General features: G+C 39.6%; 1 protein-coding gene across 3 annotated transcripts in view; it reads left to right on the top strand.

Moving 5' to 3' along the window:
• The window catches only part of ift172 (intraflagellar transport 172), a 209,920-nt gene that overhangs the window by 119,804 nt on the left and 64,652 nt on the right, over positions 1-25,464 (top strand). For all 3 annotated transcript variants that reach the window (XM_072251419.1, XM_072251420.1, XM_072251421.1), the window contains exons 21-26: positions 12,173-12,250; positions 15,109-15,357; positions 18,366-18,444; positions 19,775-19,895; positions 20,066-20,210; positions 23,613-23,702. In XM_072251419.1, coding sequence (XP_072107520.1) covers positions 12,173-12,250; positions 15,109-15,357; positions 18,366-18,444; positions 19,775-19,895; positions 20,066-20,210; positions 23,613-23,702 — 762 coding nt within the window. The remainder of the gene's footprint in view (positions 1-12,172; positions 12,251-15,108; positions 15,358-18,365; positions 18,445-19,774; positions 19,896-20,065; positions 20,211-23,612; positions 23,703-25,464) is intronic.

Below are 25,464 nucleotides of genomic sequence, written 5' to 3' on the forward strand. Positions count from 1 at the left end.
GCTTTGCTTAGACTTCCAAGTGGTGATTGTGTTGATTTTTGTTTTAAAGTCAGTAGCCAAATTAATTGAGGTATTGCATGGTCAGAGTACGATTTGTCCAACTCCTGGTAAAGCCTTGCATCTGTTGTTTGCCTTATTTGACTTTAATAACGGTGTACCTTTTGGCATTGTCTGTCTATGTAATGCGAATAGCAGTGGACATTGTGGGTTAGTGTTGTGTTTTTCAGTTGAAAAGCACGCATTTGACGCTGATTGCGGGATTGGTGTGTGATTCACGTTGTGCGCTGTGGGTCGGATGCTCTGTTGGTTTGTTTGTTTATGCTCTGTGTAGCCCGGGTCGTCTCCGATGCTGTTGACACTGTCACAGTTCACTTCTATATTATATTTATCAATTGCTGTTGCTTGTGAATCAACAAAGGCATTTATAGTAGGCACATAATGCTTGAAACTGACTTTTGAACGCCGCGCGTCTGGCCTCGCGAATACATATTACCATAGGATACATCCCTCAGCACCATCACTGAATAATTCAGCCCCACTTAGCACCAGTAAGAAAAAGTCTCTGGCGCCGCCAGTGCCTTCATGCTATAATTTTCTCCTACATGCAAAGGACTCACAACAAACAATCTACTGGAGGAACTTAGCAAGTCGAGCAGCATCTGTGGGATGATAGAAACTGCTGACATTTTGGATTAAAACCATGTAGTGGGACGTGCAGAGTTTCGACCTGAAATCTCTGAAATTCCCTCCCTCCCACAGATGCTGCTCGACCTGCTGATTTCCATGAGCAGATTGTTTGATGTTCAGAATTCCAGTATCTGCAGTCTCTTATGTCTCTGAAGATTTGTAGGTTGGTTGCTAAATTTACCACAGCAAATTGTTTTCACGTGTAGGTGACTGGTAGAATCAGGGGCGGGGGAAGCGGAAATTGATGAGAATGTGTGGAGAATAAAAAATATGAGATTTATGCGGGATTAGTATAAGTGTGTGGTTGATGGTTGGCTCAATGTGCTGTAAAGCTTGTTTCCATGCTGTGTATTTCTAACTATGAAAGATGTGATTGTATGGATGCAGAGAAAGTGCTGAGGGTTATCAGTAGTGGAGTAATGTTAAGAATTATGAGAGATTGGGTTGGGTGTTTTTTTTGGAACAGGAAAGGTTGCAGATATGGACAGATAACACTGGACAGCAATTTTTTTTTGAAAGTATTGCTTCATCAGAATTTTTTTCTGTTATGATAGACTGCTTAAAGCTGAATGCAAATGTAATTTTAGACTACTTGTATCAGGTAGGAATTTGGAAGAAATTAACTTTTATTAAATATAAAGTGTTAATTTCATAACAATGCTGATGTTTTGCAATAGTTCAACTTAAGCTAAACATATTGATGATTTTCATTTGCACTCAGTGTCTGAGGCTTCTCGCTTAAGTGTCTAACAATAATCAGCCAGCATTGATGGATTCCGGTTGCCCTTATACCATTTCTCCATGACCACAATGTCCTGGTGAAACCTTTCACCATGCTTGTCACTGACAGCGCCAAGATTTACAGGGAAGAAGTCAAAATGTGAATGCAGAAAATGAATATTTAGTGACATGTTCCACTTCATGGTTTTGTATGCTTGAAATATGTCAGAATCAGGTTTATTATCACTGGCATGTGTTGTGAAATTTGTTAACTTAGCAGCAGCAGTAGTTCAATACAACACATAATACAGGTGTCCCCCGCTTTTCAAACGTTCGCTTTACGAAACCTTACTGTTACGAAAGGCCTACATTAGTACTCTGTTTTCGCTAACAGAAGGTGTTTTCACTGTTACAAAAAAAGCAGCGCGCGCCCCGAGCAGCTGCGCTCCCTCAGGTTCGGAACTGCAATCTCGCCAGCATTGCTTAAACACGCGCCTGTGAGCAGCCGTTTGCAAGATGAGTTCTATGGTATCGGAAAAGCCTGAAAGAGCTCGTAAGGGTGTTACACTTAGCGTAAAACTAGACATAATTAAGCGTTTTGATCGTGGTGAATGAAGTAAGGACTAAGTGAGTTTGGCTTGTGGAAGCTGCCGAAAATGATGTTGAAGAGGTTTTGGCATCCCATGACGAAGAACTGATAGATGAAGAGCTGATACAATTGGAAGAGGAAAGGATAACCATTGAAACCGAATGAGTCATGATAGAGTACAACTTTAATTTTGAAAGGGTACATCGGCTTAGGGGCTATTTGTAGGATGGTTTGAGTGCTTACAAAGAACTGTATGATAAAAAAATGCGCGAGGCTCAGCAGTCAAGCAAGCCTTCCACATCAGCCACAGCAGACGACGAACCTCGGCCTTCGACACCGAGGCGGGCAGTCATAGGAGAAGATGAGCTGCCTGCTCTAATGGAAACAGACGACGATATGACACCCCAGTGACCCACCACCCCAACACCCAGGCTGCGGACAGACACCAATTCGCAGAGAATGCAGCAGTAGCTGGGAGACACACAGCACATCTTTAAGAAAAAAGCCGAAATAAACATGCTAATTAATTACGTGCCGGGCGGCACCTAATTAATTAGCATGTTTATTTTGGCTTTTTTCTTGAAGATGTGCTGTGTGCCTCCTGGCTACCACTGTACCCCTGCATGCTTCGCAGATCGGTATTGGTTCACTGGCCGGAGGGTGGGGGCCACTGCACCACCCAAACTCTGACGATTCAGTCTAACACACCATCATCAGTGTGCTCCGCGCTTTCCCAGTTCCGGTAAGTGATACTACACTGTACATACATTGTTTCTACTTTATATCAGCTGTGTACTTTTACGTGTTATTTGGTATGATTTGGCAGCTTCATAGCTTAAAGGTTACCAGAGAACGCTTGCACCGTGTTTTTGCCGATGGTGCTTGCATGAGATTTTCACTATAGAGAACAGTTCAGGCAATGATTGTGGAAAAGTATTTCCACTTTATATAAGTTGTGTATTTATCATATCACTCCTTTTACTATATGTTACTGTTACTTTAGGTTTTATGTGTTATTTGGCATGATTTGGTAGGTTATTTTTTGGGTCTGCGAATGCTCACAAAATTTTCCCATATAAATAAATGGTAATTGCTTCTTTGTTTTATGACATTCCGGCTTATGAACCGTTACATAGGAACGCTTCACCTTCGGATGGCGGGGGAAACCTGTATAGAAGAAAAAATTAAAATAATAATAAAGAAGAAAATCAATTACAGTATACGTACATTGAATAGATTAAAAATCGTGCAAAAAACAGAAATAATATATATTTAAAAAGTAAGGTAGTGTTCCAGGGCTCAATGTCTATTTAGGAATCGGATGACGGAGGGGAAGAAGCCGTTCCAGCTGTACCAGTTGCATGTAGTTTAGTGTTCTGTGGTTGTCAAGAAAATTTTCAACATCCTTGAATGCCTTCCATGCAGTTTTCTCTGGTCCCACTCGAAGATCTTCGAATTGCCTGTCACCAGGTGACCTGTTTGATTTGTGAACCAACAAAAATGCCTGCCTTAATCTTGGTATCAGTTATTCTGGGAAACATTTGTCTCAAATATCGAAATTTTTCACAGAATTTTTTGTGCCTGGTGATGGCATCCTTGCAGTCTTAAACTCTGTAATTCTGCTTTTGCCTTTAACAAACCCAGGTTTCTGACCAGGTCATTTAACTCAGACTGAGTTATCAGATGAGGCTCATTCGATATAAAGGTTCAAAATCAGTATCAGTATTGTTTTCCATTCCTGGCTCATGCATCATGGCATCTTTGTCTGTCTCCTCCAGACTCCATGTCTCTGGTGGCTTTGATACTGGAAGACTATCATCATGTGGCACAGGTCTCATGGCTGAAGGGAGATTGGGGTATTGAATAGATTTCTTGTTTTAGCAGAGAAACCAGACACACAGGTCAGACAGAAGTAGCAATCTGTCACATGATCCTCTGCTCTTGCCATATCATTGGGAGAGTGAACAGAATTGACTTCAAATACCTCTGAGCCAAGCTGTAAGATTGACAATACATGTTGCGCAACAAATGTGAGGAGTCCAGGCTTTGTCTTGGTCGCCAATTTTACACCCAAAGTAGAGCTCATAGGCTTTCTTAATTAAGAGGAGTCATGCTCTGTCTTTGAGATTTAAGTGTATACTTGCCACAAATATAACAGAAAGTATGCAGCTGTTGCAACATTGGCGAGACATTTTGCTAGCATAAATATGTCTGAAACTACAATTACTTTATTATAAATGCACACAATATGCTACATGTGTAGAGCATGCACATCAACATTATCGCAAACTAATATACATGTAAACGCAATGCATAGAACAGTGTGTGCATGATGCTTTTATAGTCTTTCTAAAACCTGTCCTGCCGTCCATCATCCGCCCTGCCTAAGCATACTTGGACAAGATAGAATACAATAGACAATAGACAATAGGTGCAGGAGTAGGCCATTCGGCCCTTTGAGCCAGCACCGCCATTCACTGTGATCATGGCTGATTATCCACAATTATCCCCATAACCTTTGACTCCGCTATCTTTAAGAGCTCTATCCATCTCTTTCTTGAAAGCATCCAGAGACTTGGCCTCCACAGCCTTCTGGGGCAGAGAATTTCATACATCCACCACTCTCTGGGTGAAAAAGTTTTTCCTCAACTCCGTTCTAAATGGCCTACCCCTTATTCTTAAACTGTGGCCTCTGGTTCTGGACTCACCCATCAGCGGGAATATGCTTCCTGCCTCCAGCGTGTCCAATCCCTTAATAATCTTATATATTTCAATAAGATCCCCTCTCGGCCTTCTAAATTCCAGAGTATACAAGCCCAGTCGCTCCAATCTTTCGAGATATGACAGTCCCACCATTCCGGGAATTAACCTTGTGAACCTACGCTGCACTCCCTCAATAGCAAGAATGTCCTTCCTCAAATGTGGAGACCAAAACTGCACACAGTACTCCAGGTGTGGTCTCACCAGGGCCCTGTACAGCTGCAGAAGGACCTCTTTGCTCTTATACTCAATTCCCCTTGTTATGAAGGCCAGTATGCCATTAGCTTTCTTCACAGCCTGCCGTACTTGCATGCTTGCTTTCAGTGACCGATGTACAAGAACACCTAGATCTTGTTGTACTTCCCCTTTTCCTATCTTGACTCCATTTAGATAATAATCTGCCTTCCTGTTCTTACCACCAAAGTGGATAACCTCACATTTATCCACATTAAACTGCATCTGCCATGCATCTTGCCCACTCACCCAACCTGTCCAAGTCACCCTGCATTCTCATAACATCCTCCTCACATTTCACACTGCCACCCAGCTTTGTGTCATTGGTAAATTTGATAATGTTACTTTTAATCCCCTCATCTAAATCATAAATATATATTGTAAACAGCTGCGGTCCCAGCACTAAACACTGCGGTACCCCACTGGTTACCACCTGCCATTCCGAAAGGGACCCATTAATCGCTACGCTTTGTTTTCTGTCAGCCAGCCAATTTTCAATCCATGTCAGTACTCTGCCCCCAATACCACGTGCCCTAATTTTGCCCACTAATCTCCTATGTGGGACTTTATCAAAGGCTTTCTGAAAGTCCAGGTACACTACATCCACTGGCTCTCCCTTGTCCATTTTCATAGTTACATTCTCAAAAAATTCCAGAAGATTAGTCAAGCACGATTTCCCCTTCGTAAATCCGTGCTGACTCGGACCGATCCTGTTACTGCTATCCAGATGTGTCGTAATTTCATCTTTTATAATTGACTCCAGCATCTTTCCCACCACCGACGTCAGGCTAACCGGTCTATAATTCCCTATTTTCTCTCTTCCTCCCTTCTTGAAGAGAGGGACAACATTAGCCACCCTCCAATCCACAGGAACTGATCCTGAATCTATAGAACATTGGAAAATGATTACCAATGCGTCCACGATTTCTAAAGCCACCTCCTTAAGTACCCTGGGATGCAGACCATCAGGTCCCAGGGACTTATCAGCCTTCTGACCCAACAGCCTATCCAACACCATTTCCTGCCTAAAATAAATTTCCTTTGGTTCTTCCATTACCCTAGGTCCTTTGGCCACTATTATATCTGGGAGATTGTTTGTGTCTTCCCTAGCGAAGACAGATCCAAAGTACCTGTTCAACTCGTCTGCCATTTCCTTGTTCCCCATAATAAATTCACCCATTTCTGTCTTCAAGGGCCCAATTTTGGTCTTAACTATTTTTTTCCTTTTCACATACCTAAAGAAGCTTTTACTATCCTCCTTTATATTCTTGGCTAGTTTACCTTCATACCTCATTTTTTCTCCGTGTATTGCTTTTTTAGTTACCTTCTGTTGCTCTTTAAAAGTTTCCCAATCCTCCAGCTTCCCACCCGTCTTTGCTATTGTTATACTTCTTCTCTTTTATTTTTATACTGTCCATTACTTCCCTTGTCAGCCACGGCCTCCCCTTACTCCCCTTAGGATCTTTCTCCCTCTTTGGAACGAACTGATCCTGCACCTTCCACATTATTCCCAGAAACACTTGCCATTGCTGTTCCACTGTCATCCCTGCTAGGGTATTGTTCCATTGAACTTTGGCCAGTTCCTCCCTCATAGCACCATAGATCCCTTTGTTCAACTGTAATACTGACACTTACGAGTTTCCCTTCTCCCTCTCAAATTGTAGATTAAAACTTATCATTTTATGGTCACTACCTCCTAATGGCTCCTTTACCTCGAGGTTCCTGATCAAATCCGTTTCATTGCACAACACTAAATCTAGAATTGCGTCCTCTCTGGTAGGCTCCAGTGCAAGCTGTTCTAAGAATCCATCTCGAAGGAACTCCACAAACTCCCTTTCTTGGGGTCCAGTACCAACCTGATTCCTCCAGTCTACCTGCATGTTGAAATCCCCCATAACAACTGTAGCATTACCTTTGCGACATGCCAATTTTAACTCTTGATTCAACTTACACCCTACATCCAGACTACTGTTTGGGGCCTGTAGATAACTCCCATTAGGGTCTTTCTATCCTTAGAATTTCTCAGTTCTATCCATACTGACTCTATGTCTCCTGATTCTATGTCACCCCTCGCAAGGGACTGAATATCATTCCTCACCAACAGAGCCACCCCACACCCTCTGCCCATCAGTCTGTCCTTTCGATAGGACGTATACCCTTGAATATTCATTTCCCAGGCCCTGTCCACTTGAAGCCATGTCTCTGTTATTCCCACAACATCACACTTACCAATTTCCAACTGTGCCTCAAGCTCATCCACTTTATTTCTTATACTCCATGCATTCATATATAATACTTTTAATTCATTACTCCCCTCACCTCCCATATCAATTCCTATTTCACTTGGCCATACTGTACGACCCTTTCTTGAGCTTTCTGCTCTGTTGATTCTGCTGTCTTTCTTAACTTTTCTTATTCTCACTTTCCCTTTATCTCCATCCTTATATTTCCAGTTCGTCCCCTCCCCCCCACTACTTAGTTTAAACACACCCGTGCTGCAGAGGCAAACCTGCCTGCCAGAATGCTGGTGCCCCGCTTATTAAGGTGCAACCCGTCCCTTTTGTACAATTCATCCTTACCCCAAAACATACCCCAATGGTCCAAGAATATAAATCCTTGCTTCTTGCACTAGTTCCTCAGCCACACATTCAGATCCATTATCTCCCTGTTCTTGCCAACTCCAGCACGAGGAACTGGAAGCAAACCAGAGATAACCACCCTGGAAGTCCTGCTTTTCAGCCTTCTTCCAAGTTCCCTGAAGTCACGCTGTAGAATGTAGAATACTTTTCAGATCATTATGTGGGCAACATTTTAATTGACTTGAATTATGAATTGAAATAACAAATATTGGTGATTTCAAAAAATGGTGCACGATAGGGAAATTTCATGGTGATCTACATTATCATCAGCTCACAATCCATAAGACGAACCCAAAAGTATTCAGGAAGCAACATCTTTGTTCAGTGTAATTGGCAGGTTGATTTTATTCTGAGCGAGTGTGAGGTGTTGCACTTGAAGAGATCAAAACCTTTAAAAGCATTGATGTACAGAGGATTCATGGGGTCCACGTTCATAGCTATGACCATGCAAGTAGATACATGGAGGGGGCTTGCTTCCATTTATCAAGACATTGAGTGTAAGAGTAAGGGAGTCCATATTGCAGTTTAAAAAAAATTTGGTTCTGCTGCACTTAGAGTATTGTGTGCAGTTCTGGTTCTTATTACGTGAACTATGTGGAGGCTTTGGGAAAGGCTCCAGAAAAGGTTGAGGGGGATGCTGAAAGATTTAAGAAGAAGTTAGAAAACTTGGATTGGTTTCTCTGGAACATCAGAGGCTGAGGAAAGACCTGGTAGAGGTTTAAACACTTCTCAAGCTTCCAGCTGGGTACAGTTATCAATTATAACCAATGTTTCGATGACAAACTCTGCCATCTTCTTCAGGGATGATGCCAGAGTTTGTCATCGAAATGTTGGTTATAGTCAATACTTGTACTTGGCTGGAAGCCCGAGAAGAGTTTATTTAGATTGTGAGGACACGCAGTCCTCTTTTATTGTCATTTAGTAATGCATGCATTAAGAAATGATACAATGTTTTTCCAGAATGATATCACAGAGACACATGACAAACTGACTTAAAAACTGACAAAAACCACATAATTTTAACATATAGTTACAGCAGTGCAAAGCAATACTGTGATTTGATAAGAACAGACCATGGCACGGTAAAAGTCTCAAAGTCTCTTGAAAGTCCCATCATCTCACGCAGGACGGTGAACCTCCAGCGCCGCCAACTTGCCGATGCAGCATCCTGGAAGCATCTGACCACAGTCTGACTCTGAGTCCATCCGAAAACTCCGAGCCTCCGACCAGCTCTCTGACACCGAGCACCATCTCTGCCGAGCGCTTCAACCCCGGCCCCGGCGACAGGCAGTAGGCAAAGTAGAGGATTTGGGACCTTCCCCTCCGGAGATTCTCAATCGCACAGTAGCAGCCGCAGCGAAGCAGGCATTTTAGAAGTTTCTCCAGGTGTTCCTCCGTGCTTCTCACGGCTGTCTCCATCAAATTACCAATTAACCAATTTCCCCCGGGATTAATAAAGTATGACTATGACTATGACTATGACTAAATCCGGATTGTGCACGGCCCCCAAGTTAACACATACGATATCATTCGGAATGGCACTGTCATCTTCTCCTCCCTCCTCATATACACTGGGAAAGCACTGGATCCTTTTTCTGATAGAGGTTTATAAAATTAGGCTATTTAGAATCTTTTTCCCAGGGTAGAAATGTCAAGTATTAGAGGACATGCATTTAAGGTAGGAGGGAGGACTAGTTCCTGAGGATTGGAGGGTGGCTAATGTAACTCCACTTTTTAAAAAAGGAGGGAGAGAGAAACCAGGGAATTATAGACCGGTTAGCCTAACGTCGGTGGTGGGGAAACTGCTGGAGTCAGTTATCAAGGATGTGATAACAGCACATTTGGAAAGCAGTGAAATGATCGGGCAAAGTCAGCATGGATTTGTGAAAGGAAAATCATGTCTGACGAATCTCATAGAATTTTTTGAGGATGTAACTAGTAGAGTGGATAGGGGAGAACCAGTGGATGTGGTATATTTGGATTTTCAAAAGGCTTTTGACAAGGTCCCACACAGGAGATTAGTGTGCAAACTTAAAGCACACGGTATTGGGGGTAAGGTATTGGTGTGGGTGGAGAATTGGTTAGCAGACAGGAAGCAAAGAGTGGGAATAAACGGGACCTTTTCAGAATGGCAGGCGGTGACTAGTGGGGTACCGCAAGGCTCAGTGCTGGGACCCCAGTTGTTTACAATATATATTAATGACTTGGATGAGGGAATTAAATGCAGCATCTCCAAGTTTGCGGATGACACGAAGCTGGGTGGCAGTGTTAGCTGTGAGGAGGATGCTAAGAGGATGCAGGGTGACTTGGATAGGTTGGGTGAGTGGGCAAGTTCATGGCAGATGCAATTTAATGTGGATAAATGTGAAGTTATCCACTTTGGTGGCAAAAATAGGAAAACAGATTATTATCTGAATGGTGGCCGATTAGGAAAAGGGGAGGTGCAACGAGACCTGGGTGTCATTATACACCAGTCATTGAAAGTGGGCATGCAGGTACAGCAGGCGGTGAAAAAGGCGAATGGTATGCTGGCATTTATAGCAAGAGGATTCGAGTACAGGAGCAGGGAGGTACTACTGCAGTTGTACAAGGCCTTGGTGAGACCACACCTGGAGTATTGTGTACAGTTTTAGTCCCCTAATCTGAGGAAAGACATCCTTGCCATAGAGGGAGTACAAAGAAGGTTCACCAGATTGATTCCTGGGATGGCAGGACTTTCATATGAAGAGAGACTGGATGAACTGGGCTTGTACTCATTGGAATTTAGAAGATTGAGGGGGGATCTGATTGAAACGTATAAGATCCTAAAGGGATTGGACAGGCTAGATGCAGGAAGATTATTCCCGATGTTGGGGAAGTCCAGAACGAGGGGCCACAGTTTGAGGATAGAGGGGAAGCCTTTTAGGACCGAGAATAGGAAAAACTTCTTCACACAGAGAGTGGTGAATCTGTGGAATTCTCTGCCACAGGAAACAGTTGAGGCCAGTTCATTGGCTATATTTAAGAGGGAGTTAGATATGGCCCTTGTGGCTACGGGGGTCAGGGGGTATAGAGGGAAGGCTGGGGCGGGGTTCTGAGTTGGATGATCAGCCATGATCATAATGAATGGCAGTGCAGGCTCGAAGGGCCGAATGGCCTACTCCTGCACCTATTTTCTATGTTTCTATGTTTGAAAGGAGAATGTACAAGGCTGATTTTTTACATAGAGAATGGTGTGTTCCTAGAACAGGCTTTCCTGGAGCAGTGATGGTAACAGATACGATAGTAGCATTTAAGAAGCAGTAGATAGACAAAGTGAATATACACAGGCAATGTAGGAACATGGATCATGTGCTTGCAGAAGAAGGGTAGCTGAATTTAGCTGCATGTGAGGTGCAGTCATTATGGGCTGAAGGGTCTGTTCCTGTGCTGTACTTTTCTATCTGCCTTGTTCTATGTTAAGAGAGGCTTAATTATGATAAATAAAATTGTGTTGACAGTGTAAATAAGAAGGATCAAAAACTAGAAAACATTTAAAATATAGTGGATTCTGTTTAATTGGGACGACTCTTAAAGAACAAAAGCTAATTGAGAAAATAGCTGGGATTCCCTTAGTTTGTTTGAGACATTATGCCACTTAATTGGGGCAGGAGACTGTTGCCAAGCAGTTTATAACTAGAGTCAGCCACATGCATTTGTGTGGCCATTAGGTACTACACCATACATACTGTGAAAAGTTTTTAAATAGCATCAGTTGCATATGCTTGTATTCAAAAAGCAGTGATTTTTGTCATTGATGGTAAGAAATAAGCAGTAAGGCAAGTCAGAATCATTTTGCTCACTGCCGTTTCAAGTGTTCAGGCTTGGAGATCTCGGAGATGGCTGGGAGGGAAAATGAAACTATTTCACTGCTTCAACAAGTTAGGAAATAGGAAGAATTTGAAGCTATTTACAATCATCTTGAATGTTACAATGAAAATGAAGATTGGAGAATGTAATTGTTGACAGTATTGTATGAAGGTGGTCCTTTATCTACGCAAGGTGCCTGCTGAATTTGTTCATTTACAGTCAATCCAAAGAACATGGCAGTGTATGCTGAATTTTTCCATCATTAACTATTAGGAACTAATACACAGTTTTATATTACAGTACTAGTATTTATAGTCTTCTAATTTGTTGTATATTTCATTGAAATACAGAACTTATTACTCAGTTAAACAGTAGTTTGTCTTTTTTATATGTTTTTAACTATTTCCATTACATTTCTGCTAATTGGGGCAGCTGCTTAATTGGGCCAAAAGGTATTGGTCCTGATGTGTCCCAATTAACATATATTACATACACACACAGTAGGTAATATAAATCATAAGTTATAAACAAAAATGGAAGTTAACTTTGCAACACATTTATTTACTGTAATTTTAAGTGATTAAATCTAACAAGGTGTAGCATTATTGCCTGTAAGGTAATAGTTTATTTTTGTGTTATCTCCACAGCATATTGATGAACCTTTCTTTCAGGTTGCTGACAGTTTAGAATATTATTTTAATATCTTTCTTTATAGAATGCTGTTGATAAAGCCATGGATATGTACCAGGAGCTACACATGTGGGATGAATGTATTAATGTTGCTGAAGCCAAGGTGAGTTGCTTTTCATTGTGACTAACACAGACGCTATTAAAGTACTGGATGAGGATTAGCTGAACATTTATCTTCTAAGAATTAAGATTCAAAGGGAAGAAGGCGGGGAAGAAAAATGAGTTTTGAAATGATTTATGGAGTTGGTATATATGGATCTCTGAAGGTATTAAGACAGGTGGTTGGAAAGATTTATAAAATAGTTGTCTTTTTCGGCCTTGGCATGAAACAGAGGAGAAAGGAGATGATGCTACTGCTGTATGAATAATAGTTGTAGTTCTGCTGCCCACGTCGGTTCAAGGATGCAATAGCTCTACTGAGAGAGCAAGGGGAATCTACCAATATGAAGAAATAACGTTTCATTAAAAGGTGAAGGCAGAAACATAGAAATCTACAGCATCTTTCAGGCCCTTCGGCCCACAACGTTGTGCTGACCATGTAACTGCCCATGGTCTAGAAACTCTAGAAACTGCCCAGAATTTCCCCACCATAGAGCCCTCTATTTTTCTAAGCTCCATGTAACTATCTAAGAGTCTCTTAAAAGACCCTATTGTATCTGCCTCTACCACCTTTGCTAGCAGTGCATTCCATGCACCCACCACTCTGTGAAAAACTTAGCTCTGACATCCCCCTTGTACCTACTTCCAAGCACCTTAAAGCTAGGTCCCCTCATGTTAGCCATTTCAGCCTTGGTGGCGGGGCGGGGGGGAGCCTCTGGCTGTCCACATGATCAATGCCTCTCGTCATCTTGTACACCTCTATCAGGTCACCTCTCATCCTCCGTCGGTCCAAGGAGAAAAGGCCAAGTTCACTCAACCTATTCTCATAAGGCATGCTCTCCAATCCAGGCAACAACCTTGTAAATCTCCTCTGCACTCTGTCCACAGCATCCACACCCTTCCTGTAATGTGACCAGAACTGAATACTTCACTCCAAGTGGGGTCCAACTAAGGTCTTATATAGTTGTAACATTACCTCACGGCTCTTGAACTCAGTCCCATGGTTGATGAAGGCCAACACACCATACGCCTTCTTAACAGCACTGTCAACCTGTGCAGCAGCTTTGAGTGTCCGATGGACATGGACCCCAAGATCTCTCAGATCCTCCACACTACCAAGAGTCTTACCATTAATATTATATTCTGCCTTCAAAATTTGGCCTATCAGAATGAACCACTTCACACTTATCTGGTTTGAACTCCATCTGCCACTTCTCAACCCAGTTCTGCATCCTATCAACATTGCGCTGTAACCTTTGACAACCCTCCAGACTATCCACAACACCTCCAACTTTTGTGTCATCAGCAAACTTACTAACCCACCCTTCTAATTCCTCATCCAGGTCACTTATAAAAATCACAAAGAGGAGGGGACCTGAACAGATCCCTGTGGGACACCACTAGTCACTACCCTCCAGCAGAATATGAACCATCCACAACCACCCTTTATCTTTTGTGGGCAAGCAAATTCTGGATCTACAAAGCAAGACCTCCTTGGATCCCATGACTCATTACTTTCTGAATGAGCCTTGCATGGGGGACCTTATCAAATGCTTTGCTGAAATCCATGTACCCTACATCCACTGCGCTACCTTCATCAATGTGTTTTGTTACAGCCTCAGGTTCGTAATCAGGTTCATAAGGCATGACCTGCCCTTGACAAAGCCATGCTGACTATCCCTAATTCAATTATATCTCTCCAAATGCTCATAAATCCTGTCTCTCAGGATCGTCTCCAACAACTTGCCCATCACTGAAGTAAGACTCACTGATCTATAATTTCCTGGGTTATCTCTACTTCCTTTCTTGAACAAGGGAACAACATTTTCAACCTTCCAATCCTCTGGTACTTCTCCCGATCTTATTGATGATGCAAAGATCATCACCAGGGGATTAGTAATCTCTTCCCTCTTAGAAAATTTCTACATTTTTAAGGTGAAGTGAGTAAGTACTTTCAGTAACAAGACATGCAGGTTTCAGGCTTAGAGCTGGGAAGTACGATTTTATTTTGGCCAGCATGGTTGTTCTTTGTCTTAAATTTCATTATTTCCATGACTATAATATGCATATGAAAAAAGTTGTGCTGATATCATAAAACAAATTTAAATAATTAAAAACTATAACAGATTTGGATAATAATTTTAATAATGGAGAAAATAAAAAAAATCAACTTTCAAAGTTTAGGAATCTTAAAAGCTGACATTCTTATAAACCTTGAAAAATATCTGCAAATATAATTTTCCTTACAAGAGATCAATGTTGTTACCAAATTTTAGCTGCCAGTTGGATTGTCCTTGACAAACTTTTGGAGAAAAATTATTGACATGTGGTAACATCATATTCCCACATTTAATCAGAACCTTCAAAGTTTCAATTCTTTTCACAAAAATTCTGAATGATTCTGACACTTTCAAAAGCATAATGTTAAAAGTGCTGAACTACTAACTATTCGTTTACTTTAAAAATTTTTTAAAAAGGGCCACTAGAAAAGTTAAAGACTTTTTAATATTCTTTAAAAATGATTGCAGCACAAAATCCTTAATATAAAATGGAATCAAGTTTTGAACTTTACCTGTCTCAACTGCAGGTATGGAGTGACAAATTCAGAAAATTTGCAACGGTTTAAATAGAAGGTATCAGCTGTTAGATTGAATGCTCTTTATCCAGTGTGATCTGCATTTACAATTGTAGCCATGTCAATGAAAACATAGCCCCTAAAAGTAAAGATTATGATAAGAATTATATTAGTGTTTTGATCATGATTATTTTTCATACAAAGAAATGCATGTAATGTTTTCTTTTTTAAATCTTGCACAGAGCAACCTTGTATAGAATGAACTACTGTTTTGTTTTTTCCTCCAGAGTCACCCAGAATTGGACAATCTACGACGTAATTATTATCAGTGGCTGATGGAGACTAATCAGGAGGAAAAGGCAGGAGAAGTGAAAGAAAATGAAGGAGATTACACCGGGGCTGTCAATCTGTATCTGAAAGCTGGTCTCCCTGCAAAAGCTGCCCGATTAGTACTAAGTCGGAATGAACTGTTAGCAAACAATGATGTTATAAATCGAATTGCTGCTGCTCTGATTAAAGGAGATTTTTATGAAAGGGTTAGTATCAATAATGTCAGTATGTCTTAAGCATTTTTATTTATACATTGGTTGCAGCAATTAAGTAAGATTAAAATTCTTTAAATGCCAAATTAAGGAAGTTTTAAAGTTAATTACTAAAATCTTTTTCAGAAAAGCAGTCTGTTACTTATTTACTTTCAAATAGTTCTATGATGATGAGCAATGCAAAATATGTCATTATTATCTTACTTTCTTAATACTGATTGAGTGATTTTATAACTATTTTACAGGAGTGTTAGATTTGGAATATAACAGCAATCAGTGTTGAATTACTTTTGTCCTGGTTATACGGAACGTACTGTAAATGAATGAGTGGTTATTAAAACATGTATTTTTATACACTGTCATTTATATATTGCAATAGCTGAGAATATTGTGAAATCTGTATGTTCTGTGGATTACTGGAGCAGATTCTTTGTATTTGGGAGGCAAGTGACAGAGGGTGGGAAAAAAGAGACAGCCATGGGATCACAACTTTAGGGGAGGATAAGAACTTAAGTTTTAAAGTAGGGTAATTGGACTGAGAAAGGGAATCCTAGTATTGTTTTCAGAGTGTAAGGAGTGGTGTTAGGAAGGAAGACACAGAGAAGTGTAAATTTAAGCTGCTTTGAATGCTCTTCTCTAACTGAAGAAGTTTTCTTCTCTGATATTATCATCCGTTAGTTCCTTACATTTAGGATAAGTATCAAAGTACCAAAATTGTATTGGGTGAATATTCTTGTAGTAATTTTTAGAAAAATTTGTCTTTCAATAAAAGTATTTCACGAGCATATCAAACTGAGGAAAGGCCAGTATCATGGTTTTCTGTTGAGACTTACAATGCCTATTGCTTTCAAATTACCATTTTAAATTGTTCAGAATAATTTTGGATTTTGTCTTAAAAGTAAAATTAATTTTTTTTTCTGAGAGTGCCCTCTGCTACAATGTCCAATCTGTTTAAACTTTAGTTTCTTTTATGAGTTAAAACTCTGGCATTGAGACATACTGAAGATTTGAAATACAAGTTTTAATGAAGTTATCAAAAGGATATTTCTAGTTCAATATGAAACAGAAAACACCTTTGAAAACTTGCATTTTTATTTAATTACTAATAGTATTTGAAAATTCCAATTGAGCAAATTAGATGATGCAATTTTGTTGCATCTCCAAACTGGTAACAAAACCAATATCCTGCTGAAAGCTACTATCTGGAGAACTGTTGCACTGCATGTCATAAGTCAATGGTCAAGGCATTATGTCTACAGTTTTTGAAACGGTGATTCCTGATTTCAGTCATGCCTTTCTTAGCAAGGCATGTCACACAGACATCCCATCCTGCAAAAACTCATTTCAGGGAGGTAGCACCACCAATTTGCGGGAGACTCCCAGAACTTCCGGGAGAGGTGGGATGTCTGCAATAGAGTAGTTCCTTGGCAGCTAGCCAGCTAGTTTAAATAATGTTAGCTATGCTAATGAACGAATGACACCTGTTAACTCACCTCAACATGTCTTTTACAGTCACCATAGGCAATAGGAAAGTCACTGTTGCAAACAGTGCAGTGAGCAACTCTGTCATTATTTCTGACCCCTATTAGGCAGGGGTACACTTTAATGTAGTCTGCGTGACATACATTTTATATTTTCTTTTTTTGGAACACTCTGCCATGGCGCACGCGCGCGCTCTCTCTCTCGCTCGCTCTTAAAAAATTGATTTCCGGGATATTGTATATAATTTGCAGGCATCAAGGAGCCGCTATCAATATGCGGGAGACTCCCGGAACTTCCAGGAGAGGTGGGATGTCTGTGTCACAGGAAGAAAAAATGAATATAGATCCCATGTACTTGAACTGGAGAAATGAAGTTACCTGAATGTTTAATCTTTGTACAGTAAAACTGATACACAGTATTCAGCTGTCTTGATGACTTGACCTCTGAGTTTCCTTCCAGCTTGCGAGGGCCCTTGTCCCTTGAACCTTCCAGCTTGCTGGGGTCTTGCTTTCCAGTTTTTGTATTCACTCTCGGTTACAAATCTCGCACTTTATTCCACTCTCCAGGTCCTGGTTCCCATGTACCCTCTTGACTGGCCAGGGACCCGCTTCTGTACTTCCACATGACTTGCCAGAGTCCTGCTTCCGTCACTCCCTTCCAACATGCTACACTCAGTGCCCCATGCTCCAAACGGGTCTGAACCACTCACTAGGGCCTAGACTCCTATGATCCCATTGGCCCTACTATAACTCCATTTACCATGCTCTATTCAAATTGAGTCACAATTTCTGAACACCCTTTAAAGCAGACATTTCCTTTTTTTTTTTTTGGCGTGTGCATGCGTGCGAGTCTGTGCACTTGCGTCTGCGTATGCGTGCATCCGTGATGATGTCTCTTTCATGGCTTTTTACAAGGCACGGAATGAGAGAGTGAGAGAGAGAGACTGTGTGGCATGCCACTCCTCACACAGACATTTTCGCAGTATTTTCCCTTTATTTTACGAGGTCAAGTTGCGATCTTGACACTCAACCCGGCACGGATGGAAAGCGTCCTCGGGAACGGACCCGACTGGTTTCAAACCCAGGAATCTCCGCTCCTGGGTCTGGCACCAATGTCATTGCGCCACCAGCTGGCCCTAAAGCAGGCATTTCCAACCCTTTTAATGCCCTTATCATTAAATGATGGTTCCGCGGACCACACGTTGGAAACCCCCTGCTTTAATCTAACCAGGTTTAAAGTGAAAGTTATTGTCATGAAATATAACATCTAAGAAAAAATGAAATTAAAATGTGTTAGTGTATTATTATGAATAACTACTTTTTCTTTGAAAGTGGAAAATATTATAGTATGGACACAGTAGCGTTGAGTACTACAGTGGTGGTCCAGATACTATGAACAAGTTCATTGTATTTTGTAATATAAAAAGAATTTCTGATTGCATTCCTTGTATATCATAACATTAACGATTGCTACAAGTTCAGTAATCTGAGACTAACTTTTGCACTTGAATTTCTTTCCAGGCTGGAGATCTCTATGAAAAGGTTGGAAATTACCAAAGAGCATTGGATTGTTATCGCAAGGGAAATGCCTTTTGCAAAGGTATCTGGAGTCCTCAGTACAGGGATAGGTGCTTTTTGGTGTAGAAAGAGTTAATGGCTGAATGTAGTAAGACGAATTAAATGGGATAGGTAATTGGTTTATTATTGTCTCATGTTCTGAGATACAGTGAAAACCATTGCATGACATCCATACCAATAACTGTATTTCAAAACGTAAGTATATTGAGTTAGTATAAAGGAAAAAAACAATAACAGAATGCAGAATATAGTGTTGCAGTTACAAAGAAAGTGCAGTGCAGGTTGAAAAGTAAGGTGCAAGAGCCACAGTGAGGTAGATCGAGAGATCAAAAATTAATCTTTATTGGTTTCAGTCCATATTACAAGGAATTGCCGTAGAGCTGTTATTTAATTGTTTTAAGTTACTTAGTTAACTTCTAACTAGTCACGATTAGAGTTCCATAACAGTTTGACAGCGGTTTGCTGCCTGTGAAAGCTTTCAAGGGTTATTTGCAGGTCAGAGTTTCTTCAGTGTGCTGTTGAAATCATTGCTGCCGCTCAGCCCACATTGCTGAATATTGAACAGTTCAGGTCAGTAATGTAGGGCTTCCATATATGAACCAGAGATTTACAGATGTAGAAAGACCACCAACAACTATTCTAGTGGGCTCGGATAAGTAAGATTTAGTTGATTTATTTAATTTTGAAAGTTGCATTTGTCCTTTCAATATTAATCCATAAAAATAACATTGTGGTATCAATTTTCTTTGAACTTCCACACAAGCTTCCTCATATTCTTTCAACCTATTGCCATTGTCCTCTTTTTTTAAATCAAGAATATGTTTCTTCCTTAGGTACATCAGTCTGTCCGTCCTGTCACCAAAATTTGCAATTACCTTAATACCTTAAAACAGTAGTTTACAAATATATTTTATATATTAATTCAAAGCTGTAAAATGATTATGACAAAAGTAAGCAAATTTTATGAATTGGAATGTTGTGCCTAATACAGTATTAATATAACTGTACTTTTATGATGTTTGTTAAGATGTGGAAGAGTGCATCGCAGAAAAATTGCTAAGATGAATTTTATAGCCACTGGTATGAAAGATATTTAAACATATGGATTTTTAGTTTTTGCTATTGAAAATTATTACTTTTTATAGCTGAAGTGACTGTTCAACATTCTTGGTTCATTTAATCAAAAAGAAAAATACAGCAAATGGCAGAAAGCAAAACCTAGTTGAAACATTAAATCTAGTTTCTTTCTTCACTGATTTAGCAAATAATTCCATTTTGGCTTTATTCACTTCATGGACTTTTAGACAACTTGTGCTATTGCTTTATAGTGTTCTTCTTAATCTACGTTTCAGCAGTGGAAATGTCCAGAACAGTTTTTCCTTCTGAGGTTGTGAAGTTAGAAGAGACCTGGGGAGATTATCTTGTACAGCAGAAACAGTTGGATGCTTCAATTAATCATTTTATTGAAGCTGGGTAAGTTCACCTAAATAATCCAAAAGAATGCCTTTTGTACACAATCAGCAACAATGAATAGGCCATAGGATTTAAGGGTTGGAACTTGTTTCCTGTGGTGAAGTTACTTTAATCATATGCTGATTTGCTTTGGGAATTATTAAAGTTCTCATTCGTTAATTTTTTTCCAGTTGTACAATAAAGGCAATTGAAGCAAGTATTGGAGCTCGACAATGGAAAAAAGCAGTCCATATTTTGGAGCTTCAAGATGACAAAACAGCTTACAAGTATTATCATAAAATAGCTCAACACTATGCCTCAGTTCAAGAATATGAGGTCAGGAATTTGCTATATGTGCAATTTTTTTATAGTTAACCTCTATATCATATACAGTATTGCTATGTTGGAATATTAATTTATAATTTATTTTTACTAGCTAATTCAAGCTTTCACTAAATTTTGAATTGATGAAGGTCTTATTTCTTTATTGTTTCTCTGGGATTTATTCTTCATTCAGGTTCCGTCCATGATAATTTTTTAATATTTATTACTTAGTCAACATGACTCAATAGAAGCCTCTTGCTTGATATTCTACAATTATATTGGTACAGGTCCGCTCTAGTTTATGAATGCCTGAATTACGTACAACAAGTGAGCATTTGAGCGACCAAGGCAATAGATGCACTGTGGGCTGTGTTGCTGCAGGTATCATCTGTTGTATGGGAATTGTTTTCGCAGCTGAATTTCCAACTTATGAACTGTCCTGGTTACAAACAATTTATAGGAATGGAACCATGCCATAACCTGAGGAGGTCCTGTGCAGAATATATAGCAAAAGAAATCTGCAGGTGAGAGTATGACAATCAACACATCTAGCCCTGCTGACCTGTGGTGATTGCAAACAAAGTTAAATCCACAGCATTACTCTCCCTGGCTGACAAGACAGAAAAAATATATCAGGTAGAAATATAAAAAGCAGAAGAGGATTTCCTTTATCTTAGTGTTTTTCAAAATAACAGAATGTGCCAAATACCTAGCAATCAATCTCATAACAAGTTCTTATTAAACAGATTTAGCCAACATTTTAAAAAAAAGATGAAGCAGTTTAATTACTTAAAATGTTTTTCTTCCCTGTCTTAAAGATAGGTCTGTCTCAAAAGCGTATAGATTCATTTATTGGAATAGATGACAAATTTATGGCCACACTATATATTGAGAGCATTCGTAATTCCTAGATTTTCCAGTATATGTCCGATCCTCCTGTTGATTTAATAACTAATACTTCGAAAAATAAATTTAAGGCATTTCAAAAGGAACTTGAAATAAAGATGCAACACACATCAAAGTTGCTGGTGAACGCAGCAGGCCAGGCAGCATCTGTAGGAAGAGGTGCAGTCGACGTTTCAGGCCGACGAAGGGTCTCGGCCTGAAACGTCGACTGCACCTCTTCCTACAGATGCTGCCTGGCCTGCTGCGCTCACCAGCAACTTTGATGTGTGTTGTTTGAATTTCCAGCATCTGCAGAATTCCTGTTGTTTGCGTTGAAATAAAGATGATTTGATTTATTTTCTGGATTATTTTAGCAAGCCAAAAGATGTTTGGATATCTGAGTTCCTAATTTAAATGAACTGTGAACTTGGCAAGCATTGTTTTAAGTTTGTACTGCTGCAGAAATAACTTTCCTTTATACCTAGTAGGTCAAGCTGACTCAGTAATAGTTTTGAAGTTTTTAAATTGCATCAAGCATAGGCATAGAAGACCTGCTAATAATATTTAAAAGTAGAGAGCACACTTTCTGTGTGTTTCATTTCCTTAGATATTACTAATCAAATTTTCCTTGTTTATTCTAGGATATTAATAACCTAGAAATATTAATATCCAATGTCGCTGGGGGTCTCTTTTTATCTAATATGAAACCTTAAATTGACTGCCAAACAATCTTTTACCTGGAATAATATATTAGTGCCAGTCACAACATTTGATTTAACTTAAAGCAAAACATACATATTTTCTTTGGCAGTTGGAGTTCAGTCTGGAAAAGTATGAAACTGTGGAAGGTCAAACTTGAAGGCAGAGTAGTGTGGAAGAACAGAGGGATCTTGGGATCCAGGGATCCAAGTCTATAAATCCCTTAAAGTTGCCATGCAAGTTGATAGGCTGATTAAGAAGGTGCACAGTGTGTTGGCATCCTTTGATTGAGTTTAAGAGCTGCAAGGTAACCTGCATATTTATAAAACTCTGGTTAGACCACATTTGGAGTATTGTGTTCAATTCTGGTCTCCATAATTCTGTTTAAAAGGTTGGCACCACTCATGGGCCAAAGGGGTCCATACTGTGTTGTACTGTTCTCTGAGAGCAGGCAATTAATTTTTTTTCACGTTCCTGTCAAAGGTTCATGCACATTGTAAAAGTTAATAACTTCCAGCAATTTTAAAGTAATATATTGTATGTACAATATTGCAAGATAATTAAGATACAAAAATGCATTTGAACTAGCTAAGTGAATTTATTCAGAGAGACCTTAAACACTGAATTGCATTATTTCACTGTTGTTTTAAAAATTGAAATTGCCCCTGCTTTTCAAGTGTACTCTATAGTCTGATTTAAAGTAATATTGTAAGTATCTTTTCCACGCTATTTTCTAATTTGTGTACATTGCCATTTAAGGCCATAATTTGAATGCCAACTTCTCAGATCAAAAAGCATTAAATTAGTACGAAGCTGGAACATAATCCAGAGTTTTAGTTGTTTGATATAAGAGATTAGCATTGTGGTCTTCTGTACAATCCTACTTATCTTTCTTGTATAGTGAAGATGTTTGACCAAAGAATTTGATAACAGCATCTGCATTTGTATTGGATATTTTTGGCTCAACTATTTCTTGAATTTGTTGATTTCATTGTTAGTAGCTTGCAGGGTCAAATGTATATGTATTCTATGAACTTTTAGCACTGATATGATGTCCCTCATGTTTTGGTACCAACTACAAATTTGCAAAAACTTTTCTGAATACAGGTCATTGATGTAAATCAGAGGTAGTGATGGTTCCAACACTAAATCCCTGAGGCACCCCACCCTTTTCTTCTCTCCAGTTCAACGCAGATCGTTCCAATTAACTCAAACTAATTTCTTATCTATTCCCATCTGTGGTCTTGTTTCATTAATTTTACCCTTTCTTTAGTTTATTTGGTTATAAAATCAGTATGTCACACACAAGTATATGACATCCCATATGATTTTTGATATTTGGAAAGCATTTTCATGACCACTGTTGCAAACTCATAATTTTTAGGATACATTATGGACTTTGCAATGTATGTATGACGACATAGTACAAGGTTAATCTACCTCCCCCTAGCTCCATCCCATTGTTCTGTGTAGTACAGATGGACATCAATTTCCTACATTGTGTTCAAATTTGTGAAGATTTGGCTAGAGCATAGAGCTAAAAGTGGTTCTGCATCTATGAAATTAGTATTGCATGCCAATTATGATTTACCTGTATTGTTTTTTAGTAGATGTTTAATTGTGGCAGTGTTTATCATTATGATATCTAACACCCTTTGAACACATACTGTAGATGTCATTTTGGAATATAGGAACTCTTCATAATGTTCAAAACATGCACTAACATGACCAATTTCAACCTTCACAACTTGAAATCAAATATTATTGAAGAATTCGTGTCTTTTATAGTTCTGTTAACCTAAATTGATGATTTTTCTTTTTATCACCTAGACCGCAGAAAAAATGTACATTAAAGCTGACCGAATCAAGGATGCCATTGACATGTATAAGCAAGTGGGATACTGGGAGAAAGCTCACAAGGTCCAGTGTTGAATTGTAATTAGAAATGAAATTGTTTAAGTAGCATTTCTCCATGTGAATATTGTTTAAGTGGTACTTCATTCTGTGTCACCTGGAACACAAATTGAAGTATAATTTAGTTTGGTGGGAAGGTGAAAAGAAACCAATGCATTTATGCTGGAACAGGCAACTTCTGCTAATGAATATTGTATGAATTAAGATTAACATCTAAGTTCACCCCTGATTCAATAGGAACATCATAGATATGGTGATCAATGGTACTATAGCTGACACTATGAAATCTAGTGATCATCATGCTTAACATAATGGGCATGTCTCCACACTTGCTACTGTATTTCCATATCTCATGGAGTTTGGCTGCAAAATGTCACTTATAAAGATAGCTTTGATATCTTCCCAACTTATCATTTTGATGTTCAATGTCCAGCTGAATGTTTCCAACAAACATTTTTTTTATTATTTTATTGTTAATATTCATAGCGTTATAAATCTTAAAATCCTGGTAGATAGTAGTTAGCCATTTAGTCATAGTCATAGTCATACTTTGTTGATCCCGGGGGAAATTGGTTTTCATTACAGTTGCACCATAAATAATTAAATAATAATAAAACCATAAATAATTAAATAGTAATATGTAAATTAGTCCAGGACCAGACTATTAGCTCAGGGTGTTTGACCCTCCAAGGGGGGAGTTGTAAAGTTTGATGGCCACGGGCAGGAATGACTTCCTATGACGCTCTGTGTTTCTGGCTGAATGTACTCCTGTGCCCAACCAGTAAATTATGTAGTGGATGGGTGACATTGACCAAGATGGCATGCAACTTGGACAGCATCCTCTTTTCAGACACCACCGTGAGAGAGTCCAGTTCCATCCCCACAACATCACTGGCCTTACGAATGAGTTTGTTGATTCTGTTGGTGTCTGCTACCCTCAGCCTGCTGCCCCAGCACACAACAGCAAACATGATAGCACTGGCCACCACAGACTCGTAGAACATCCTCAGCATCGTCCGACAGATGTTAAAGGACCTCAATCTCCTCAGGAAATAGAGACGGCTCTGACCCTTCTCAGTGTTCTTTGACTAGTCCAGTTTATTGTCAATTCGTATCTCCAGGTATTTGTAATCCTCCACCATGTCCACACTGACCCCCTGGATGGAAACGGGTCACTGGTACCTTAGCTCTCCTCAGGTCTACCACCAACTCCTTAGTCTTTTTCACATTAAGCTGCAGATAATTCTGCTCACACCATGTGACAAAGTTTCCTGCCATAGCCCTGTACTCAGCCTCATCTCCCCTGCTGATGCATCCAACTAGGCAGAGTCATCAGAAAACTTCTGAAGATGACAAGACTCTGTGCAGTAGTTGAATTACTTCATAAATCAATCAACATGTATACTTCCAGTGGACATTTCGCCTTTGGGTTGCCAGTTCCAACATTTAAATTGGCATTTAAATTAGCACATATATAAAAATAATAAGATATGCATTATTGTAGAGTCATACTGCATAAGAATAACTCTGTTGTCCCACCATGTCTGTATCTTGAAGGCAATGTGTTCCAGAATCCAAATGTTGTTCAGATGAAATATTCTTCCTCACTACTACTATGTCGACTCAGGCCTAGGGGGCTGGCGTCAGGCACGATGACGGACTCTCCACTTCTCCCTCTCCCTCATCAGTGTGTTCAGTTCATCTACATTAGCCACGCCGCTGTCTTTTAGGAGCGTGTTGACCATAGTCTTGGGAGGGCGCCCAGGGT

The sequence above is a fragment of the Mobula birostris genome, chromosome 2 (genome assembly GCF_030028105.1).
Source record: "Mobula birostris isolate sMobBir1 chromosome 2, sMobBir1.hap1, whole genome shotgun sequence".
NCBI lineage: Eukaryota > Metazoa > Chordata > Chondrichthyes > Myliobatiformes > Myliobatidae > Mobula > Mobula birostris.